General features: G+C 42.4%; 1 protein-coding gene across 1 annotated transcript; it reads left to right on the top strand.

The window, feature by feature from the left end:
- Positions 1-6,332: 6,332 nt before the first annotated feature.
- LOC116987478 (immunoglobulin lambda-1 light chain-like) lies at positions 6,333-8,727 on the top strand. The gene is made up of 3 exons (XM_033043541.1): positions 6,333-6,454; positions 6,577-6,918; positions 8,135-8,727. Exons 1-3 carry the CDS (start codon positions 6,400-6,402, stop codon positions 8,455-8,457), a joined length of 720 nt encoding a protein of 239 aa, XP_032899432.1. The 5' UTR covers positions 6,333-6,399; the 3' UTR covers positions 8,458-8,727.
- Positions 8,728-9,475: the final 748 nt, after the last annotated feature.

Raw genomic sequence — 9,475 nt, 5'->3', positions numbered from 1 at the left:
CTGACTTTGTCCAATGATTTCACCACTTTCCAAATGTGCTGCTATCCCATCTTTAATAACTGACTCTAGCAGTTTCCCCACTACCGATGTTAGACTAACTGGTCTGTAATTCCCCGTTTTCTCTCTCCCTCCCTTCTTAAAAAGTGGGGTTACGTTTGCTACCCGCCAATCCTCAGGAAGTACTCCAGAATCTAAAGAGTTTTGAAAGATTATTACTAATGCATCCACTATTTCTGGAGCTACTTCCTTAAGTACTCTGGGATACAGCCTATCTGGCCCTGGGGATTTATCGGCCTTTAATCCATTTAATTTACCCAACACCACTTCCCGGCTAACCTGGATTTCACTCAATTCCTCCAACTCCTTTGACCCGCGGTCCCCTGCTATTTCCGGCAGATTATTTATGTCTTCCTTAGTGAAGACGGAACCAAAGTAGTTATTCAATTGGTCCGCCATATCCTTGTTCCCCATGATCAGCTCATCCGTTTCTGACTGCAAGGGACCTACATTTGTTTTAACTAATCTCTTTCTTTTCACATATCTATAAAAACTTTTGCAGTCAGTTTTTATGTTCCCTGCCAGTTTTCTTTCATAATCTATTTTTCCTTTCCTAATTAAGCCCTTTGTCCTCCTCTGCTGGTCTCTGAATTTCTCCCAGTCCTCCGGTATGCTGCTTTTTCTGGCTAATTTGTACGCATCATCCTTCGCTTTGATACTATCCCTGATTTCCCTTGTTATCCACGGATGCACTACCTTCCCTGATTTATTCTTTTGCCAAACTGGGATGAACAATTTTTGTAGTTCATCCATGCAGTCTTTAAATGTCTTCCATTGCATATCCACCGTCAACCCTTTTAGAATTAATTGCCAGTCAATCTTGGCCAATTCACGTCTCATACCCTCAAAGTTACCTTTCTTTAAGTTCAGAACCATTGTTTCTGAATTAACAATGTCACTCTCCACCCTAATGAAGAACTCAACCATATTATGGTCACTCTTGCCCAAGGGGGCACGTACAACAAGACTGCTAACCAACCCTTCCTCATTACTCAATACCCAGTCTAAAATAGCCTGCTCTCTCGTTGGTTCCTCTACATGTTGATTTAGATAACTATCCCGCATACATTCGAAAAAATCCTCTTCCTCAGCACCCCTGCCAATTTGATTCACCCAATCTATATGTAGATTGAAGTCACCCATTATAACGGTTTTGCCTTTGTCGCACGCATTTCTAATTTCCTGTTTGATACCATCTCCAACTTCACTACTACTGTTAGGTGGCCTGTACACAACACCCCCCAGCGTTTTCTGCCCCTTAGTGTTTCGCAGCTCTACCCATACCGATTCCACATCCTGCAAACTAATGTCCTTCCTTTCCATTGCGTTAATCTCCTCTCTAATCAGCAACGCTACCCCACCTCCTTTTCCTTTCTCTCTATCCCTCCTGAATATTGAATATCCCTGGATGTTCAGCTCCCAGCCTTGGTCACCCTGGAGCCATGTCTCCGTGATCCCAACTATATCATAGTCATTAATAGCAATCTGCACATTCAACTCATCCACCTTATTACGAATGCTCCTTGCATTGAGACACAAAGCCTTCAGGCTTGTTTTTACAACACTCTTACCCCTTATACAATTTTGTTGAAAAGTGGCCCTTTTTGATTTTTGCCCTGGATTTTCCGGCCTGCCACTTTTACTTTTCACCTTGCTACCTATTGCTTCTACCCTAATTTTACACCCCTCTGTCTCTACGCTCACACATTTAAGAAACCCTTTCCCTTTAACTCCATCCTCCACTAGCCCATTCGACACCCCACCCCCCTTATTCAGTTTAAAACCACCCGTGTAGCAGTGGCAAACCTGCCTGCCAGAATGCTGGTCCCACACCTGTTAAGATGCAATCCGTCCCTTTTGTACAGTTCCCCCTTACCCCAAAACAGATCCCAGTGATCTAAGAATCTAAATCCCTGCCCCGTGCACCGGTTCCTCAGCCACACGTTCAGGTCCCGTATCTCCCTGTTCCTGCTCTCGCCAGCACGAGGAACTGGAAGCAAACCGGAGATAACAACCCTGGAGGTCCTGCTTTTCAGCATTTTTCCGAGCTCTCTAAAGTCACGCTGCAGAATATTCATCCCCTTCTTTCCGACATCGTTTGTGCCAACATGCACTACCACTTCCGGATGTTCACCTTCGCCCTTGAGGATTTTCTGCACTCTGTCCGTGACATCCTGGATCCTGGCACCAGGAAGGCAGCACACCATCCTCGCATCCCGTCTGTTGCCGCAGAAACCCCTGTCCATACCTCTCACAATGGAGACTCCTACTACAATGGCGTTGCCTGCCTTAGGCCTTTTTGGTTTTGGCTCAACAGCCCTATTCGCATCACAAGCCAGTCCGCCGCCCAGTGTAAACACCTCTTCTGTCCCGACAGCTTCTAAGTGGGTGAACCTGTTCACAAGAGGTACAACACCCGGGGAAGTTGGCATTCCATGCTTCCCTCTCGTTCTCACTGTCTCCCACCTTCTCTCTTCCAGTACCTTAGGTGTAACAATCGTACTGTAGGACTTGTCGAGGAACGACTCCGTTTCTCGGACGAACCGGAGGTCATCCACTTGCTTCTCCAGTTCCCCAATTTGTGCCTGGAAGGTCATGTTTGACTAATCTTCTTGAATTTTTTGAAGAGGTTAATAGGGAAATTGACGAGGGTAAAGCAGTGGATGTTGTCTATATGGGCTTTAGTAAGGCCTTTGACAAGGTTCCTCATGGAAGGTTGGTTAAGAAGGTTCAACTGTTGGGCATAAATGCAGGAATAGCAAGATGGATTCACCAGTGGCTGAATGGGAGAAGCCAGAGGGTAATGGTGGATGGCTGTTTGTCGGGTTGGAGGCAGGTGACTAGTGGGGTGCCTCAGGGATCTGTGTTGGGTCCTTTGTTGTTTGTCATGTACATCAATGATCTGGATGAAGGGGTGGTAAATTGGATTAGTAAGTATGCAGATGATACCAAGAGTGGGGGTGTTGTGGATAATGAAGAGGATTTCCAAAGTCTACAGAGTGATTTAGGCCATTTGGAAAAATGGGCTGAAAGATGGCAGATGGAGTTTAATGCTGATAATTGTGAGGTGCTACACCTTGGCAGGACACATCAAAATAGGACGTACATGGTAAATGGTAGGGAATTGAAGAATACAGTTGAACAGAGGGATCTGGGAATAACCGTGCATAGTTCCTTGAAGGTGGAATCTCATATAGATAGGGTGGTAAAGAAAGCTTTTGGTATGCTAGCCTTTATAAATCAGAGCATTGAGTATAGAAGCTGGGATGTAATGTTAAAATTGTACAAGGCATTGGTGAGACCAAATCTGGAGCATGGTGTACAATTTTGGTCGCCCAATTATAGGAAGGATGTCAACAAAATAGAGAGAGTACAGAGGAGATTTACTAGAATGTTGCCTGGGTTTCAACAACTAAGTTACAGAGATAGGTTGAATAAGTTGGGTCTTTATTCTCTGGAGCGCGGAAGGTTAAGGGGGGACTTGATAGAGGTCTTTAAAATGATGAGAGGGATAGACAGAGTTGATGTGGACAAGCTTTTCCCTTTGAGAATAGGGAAGATTCAAACAAGAGGACATGACTTCAGAATTAAGGGACAGAAGTTTAGGGGTAACATGAGGGGGGACTTCTTTACTCAGAGAGTGGTAGCGGTGTGGAATGAGCTTCCAGTGGAAGTGATGGCGGCAGGTTCGTTGGTATCATTTAAAAATAAATTGGATAGGCATATGGATGAGAAGGGAATGGAGGGTTATGGTATGAGTGCAGGCAGGTGGGACTAAGGGGAAAAAGTTGTTCGGCACGGACTTGTAGGGCCGAGATGGCCTGTTTCTGTGCTGTAATTGTTATATGGTTATATGGTTATCCATATCAATGATTTGAATGAGATCATACTCGGGAAGATTAGCAAGTTTGCAGATGATTCAAACGTGGGAGGTTTTACAGATAGTGGAGATGGTTGTGAAAAAGTGCAGCAGGATTTTGATCAATTTGTCAGGTAGGAATGGTTGATGGAATATAATGCAGAGAAATGTGAAGTATTGCATCTTGGGAATTCTAAAATAGGCAGGACCTACGCAATCGACGGTAGATCGGGCGGTCAAAACGGCTTTTAGCACATTGGCCTTCATCAGCCAGAGCAATGAGTATAGAGGTTGGGAGGTCTTGGTGCAGATGTATAAGACGTTGGTGATGCCGTATTTAGATTATTGTGTCAGTCTGGGCACCATCCTATAGGAAAGATTTCGACAAGCTGGAAAGGGGACAGAGAAGATTTATGAGGATGTTGTAATGACTAGCGGGTCTGAGGTATAGGGAGGGGTTGAATAGGCTGGGACTCTATTCCTTGGAGCGCAAGAAGATGCGGGGAAATCGTATAGATGTGTATAGGGTCGTGAGAGGAATAGATCGGGTAGATGCACAGTCCCTTGTCCAGAGTAGGCGAATCGAGGACCAGGTTTATGGTGACAGGGCAAAGATTTAATAGGAATCTGAGGGGTAACGTTTTCCCACAGAGGGTGGTGGGTGTATGGAACAAGCAGCCAGAGGAGGTAGTTGTGCCAGGAACTATCCCAACGTTTAAAAAACACTTAGACCGGTACATGGAAATGTCAGATTTGGAGGGATATGGACTCAATACGGGCAGGTTGGACTACTGTAGATAGGACATGTTGGCCGATGTGGGAAAGATGGGCCGAATGACTCTATGACTCTCTTTGACTCTATGGGGCATCATGTAGCATCTGCGGATCGGCGTTTGGGGAGGTAATAATGAGCAGCCATGAGCCAGAGCAATCTTTATCGTGTTCATTTTCTCACGATATTCCACGTTGCAACTTGACAACATGCAGCAGTGAGAGAGGGATGAGAACGGTGAGAGCAGGGACCAGTGTAAATAAACATTAGGTAAACTTGCTAGTCGTGGTGACATGCCGACGTTCAGAGAGGCTTATGCGCGCAATTACAGCTCATTCTGTAGATGGTACACATTGAAGTCACTTTAGTTTAATTTGGAGATACAGCGCCTAAACAGGCCCTTCTACCCACTGATCAACAGTTCCCGCACATTAACATTATCCTACACAGTTTAGGGACAATATATAATTTGCCCAAGCCAATGAACCTACCAATCTGTCTTTGTGGTGTGGGGGGAAACCGGTGCTACCTGGGAAATCCCAGGCAGGTCATGGGGAAAACGTAGTGGTGAAAGGATGAGCGGTTAAGTTAATGGATGGCTGACCAGTCATGTTCACTGCTAAACTAATCTAGTTTCATGACAATTAAAGGACAATTATTCATGATAATTACGTTTCTCACCCGCTATTTCCCGAAAACCGCTCTTCGCGTTTCTCCCTTGTCAGTTTTGCCAGATAGCTGGAGTGCACATATTCCATTCAACTTTAATTGAATATGGATGTGCTGTATGTAGAATTCCTGCCGTCCTGTCGTACTATTCAGTCGAAAGAACTTTGGAGGTGGTCGGCGAGAGCCAATATGACCCCTTTTACTTCACTCATACATGCATTAATTTGGTACAGGCAACCTTTCCACTTTGAGTCGAGGCAAGTTTTGCGAATTACTGCGCATTACAATAGGAGAGTATTACAGACCGCTTTACCAAGCACGACACACATCGGGTAGTCTAAGTTGCCTCCAAAACTGCAACTTTACGGACATCTGTAGTGATGTTCTGTCCCCTCAGGTCCTTTCTAAATGATCTGATACACAAGTATAAGGGAAGCCTGTGGGGTTTATCATTTATAAAATTACAAATATATCTAAATATAGATTTAATGTGCTTTTTAATAAAACAGTGCTGATGCTGTGACTGTGGTCATGTTATGTTAAGTGATACGGAGGTAGACAAAAATGCTGGAGAAACTCAGCGGGTGAGGGAGCGAAGGAAATCAGCGATACGGATTCAGTTGGTCAGTTTAGATAAAATATTTCAATTCCGTTTTCATTGTTGATTAAACAGTTACCGAATATAATATTTAAAACTCGCAATCTGTTTAGTGTATATATGCGGAGGGTTCATACAGAACATTATAGATTGTTTGTTTATAAAGAAGGGACAACTGTGACAATCCTTTTTATTCTGCTGGATGTATGAATCTTTTTAGAAATACAAGTCTCTAAAATAAGACCTGCGTGTTTCACAGGGGCGAATATTTTGAGGAAGAATCTGGCAATTTCTGATTGGCTTCGACGAGCATACCGGTTTGATTGGTTTGGATAATTAAACACACGGTGACATATCGTCATTCCATTTATAAAGAGAGCCAGAGAGCATGATTACACGCCACTTGTCCTGGAAACTGCCGCCCCATCGGAGCTCAGTCGGTTCATGAAAATGGCTTATTGGATCCGTGTGGTCGGTGCGTTGGTGTTTTGCGCAGTTTGTGAGTATTTTACTTTCCTGGATATTATACTTATTTCTGTTCACCATTAATTTGGGATTATCTCCCACACTTCAACAAACTGAACAATTTTCTCTTTTTTCCTGATATTTCTCCTTTCTCAGACTTAAGCGCGGCAGTTACAGTAAGTCAGCCGCCTTCGATGTCCACCTCTACGGGACAGAATATACAAATATCCTGCACCATATCGGGTTCCAGTTCGGGCGCTAACGATGTCGGGTGGTACCAACAGATTCCTGGCAAAACTCCCAAGTATCTATTCTGGTATTATTCCGGCACCATTTATAAAGGCACGGACATTCCAGACCGTTTTTCCATCTCGGTGTCAGGCAGCTCTGCAATATTCGCAATATCTAGCGTTCAATCGGTGGATGCTGCTGACTATTACTGTGCCAAATGGGATAGTGGTTTATATTTCGGTAAAGGAACGAGGCTGGGTATTGGCGGTAAGTAAAATATATTCTTCGGACAGCGCGCTATTTTATTTTTTATTTTAATGCAGATATTGCGTGAAAATAATGTATATAAGCGACTAAAATAATGTATATAATTGTTTTCACTGATCAGAGCCACATTCCGCCTTCAAAGCATTTCAAAACAACCATGACCGGAGCAAGACTAACCCTTACAGCGTCAATATTAGATTAGAAATCGCGCAGCTGCGATTCGAAACAATATATATTTTTACAATTCACAGAATTACTTAGCGCCGCGCCATGAATTTAATGCACTTGAAAATGTGATGCAAATCTTCCATTTTCCAATTTTTCCCCGTCTAATAATGACGCGTACTGCCCAAGGTGAATGGTGGCATTTCTCTCGGATTTTGAAATCGTCAATTAGATGAGGGTTGATGTAGAACTGAAGTTGCATGGAATAGGGTTCGTTCAATAACTTGCAGAAATATTCGCAGTGATTGTCCAGATATGAAAGGAAATTGCTTGGGTAACGGGGCTCATCAAAGTTAATGTTCAACACGGTCAAAATTCCGGTTGACGGGTTTAACAAGGATATCAAATTGCGAAATGCGAAGAGAGAGTTTCGCACATTTCCTTCAGAAATTTTGTTTAATACGTAGAGCAGCTTTTCGTGGCCGCAGCCGTGTATTTCAAATTTAAATGAACATTCAAACTACAATGTCATCCTTGCTTGTGAACGACATCTACCAATCGGCAACCGTGGCTTTCGAAGACTAAATTCCATATAGTTTTGCATAAATTCAATAACGTCACCCTCCATCTCAATGGGTGCCGACAATTAAATGTTGAATTCTGTTATTATAAATTTCGCGACCGGGAATCGTTTATATCTGCTGATATATTTATATAAATGTAAAGCCGGAGATGTGTAGCAAAATGAACAGTATAAAAGTTATAGTAATGTATTCAGTTTTATTAGAAAGTGCAGCCATGATCTACCATATAAGCTTTCTCGAAGTTTATGCAGAGGGTTGACAGGATCTATTTTAGTTGCTTTCACGCACTTTATTTATTGTTCACCCAATTAAAAAATACACACTATAATGGTTTGAAATAGGTCGAGAATTAAACGACTTATTTCTACTAATGAATAAATGAGTGCTTTAATGAGATGTATTTTCGGCAAATAATGATATCTCAACGACAGCAGTTCTCCGATTAAATGTGACTTCTTATTAAACAGATCCTCGGGCACCGACCGTGACGGTCCTGCCGCCTTCAGCCGCTGAAGTTACCTCAAAGGGCACCGCCACCCTGGTGTGTTTGGTGAACGGCTTTAACCCGGGCTCGGTGGCCGTTGAATGGAGCGTCGACGGCAGTGCAAAAAATAGCGGCGTTGAGACCAGCCCGATCCAGCAGGATAAGGACAACACGTTCAGTCTCAGCAGTTACCTGACTCTGACGGCCTCAGACTGGAACTTACACGAGCTTTACTCATGTGTGGTTAAACACCAGGCTCAGGCAAACCCACTTAAGACAAATATCATGCGATCCAGCTGTACCTGATGTTGGAAACGTGAGCTGACTCACCATTGGGTTCTTCCATTTGACAAAGTTAGTCTTTGTCTTTCGGAATTTTCATAAAGAAATGCCATTTATAGTTGAAACCTTGATTTTTATAACTTGTTCGCTTTAAATGTACTTCTTTCGAAAGAACATCGTTGTTGAATAAAGCATCGTCGATTCAATTGCGTGAACTAAATGCATGTATGTTGCTATTGTACCCAAGGTATTCTTTGCAGACGTTGAGTAAAGTTTTAAAACTATTGTCAAATGCATTGCTCATTCTCCTTGATTTTTTAATTTAATTTATTTAATTATTTTAATTTTATTTTTATTAGAAGTACAGTAATCACATAAATCTTATTACATTTTGTTGTACCACTTCGTTTTTCGAGCTTTAAAAAAGGTAGAAATAAAAGAAGTAAGGAAAGCGAGCAAGAATCGTGAAGGTGCAGGAAAGTGTTGGGAGAAGAAAGCCCCTTAGGGAAGAAATTAGAGAAGGAAGTAAAGAAAGGAAATAAGACCCTAGATAGAAAAGAAAAAAAAAAAAAAAAGAAAAAAAGGAAAAACAATCGCTCTATTGTAACACAAAACTCCGCAAAAAAGGATATACCAACCGTGTTTTTATTAAAAAATTATTTTATACCCCCCATTACCAGATCCTGGTACCATTTATATTTTAAATTTCTATTGCACCTTATGCTTGATTTATTTCTGACCCCAAACATGACGACTTAATATGGATTGTGTTGTCTTCTACATTTGAGCAAGAAACGCTGATTTATTTTCCCTCAATCTCGATCTCGAATTACAATCGGAGAACAGTAGTGAGTTTGTGCCACTCGTCAAGTTATACAATGCGTTCTAAACCAACCATGACAAACGTGATCTCAACTCCAATAAGAATCCCCAAAATTGGCCGAAAATTCTCGGCAGGCGAGGCGGCCTGAAATAAGAAATTGATTTGATGTTTCAGGTTGTTCTTTTGGTAAAAAATAAAATAAAAATGTCCCTAGCAACC

Source organism: Amblyraja radiata, chromosome 25 (assembly GCF_010909765.2).
Source record: "Amblyraja radiata isolate CabotCenter1 chromosome 25, sAmbRad1.1.pri, whole genome shotgun sequence".
NCBI lineage: Eukaryota > Metazoa > Chordata > Chondrichthyes > Rajiformes > Rajidae > Amblyraja > Amblyraja radiata.
Note: the sequence above shows the minus strand (reverse complement) of the source record. Positions and strands in the feature narration are given on the sequence as shown.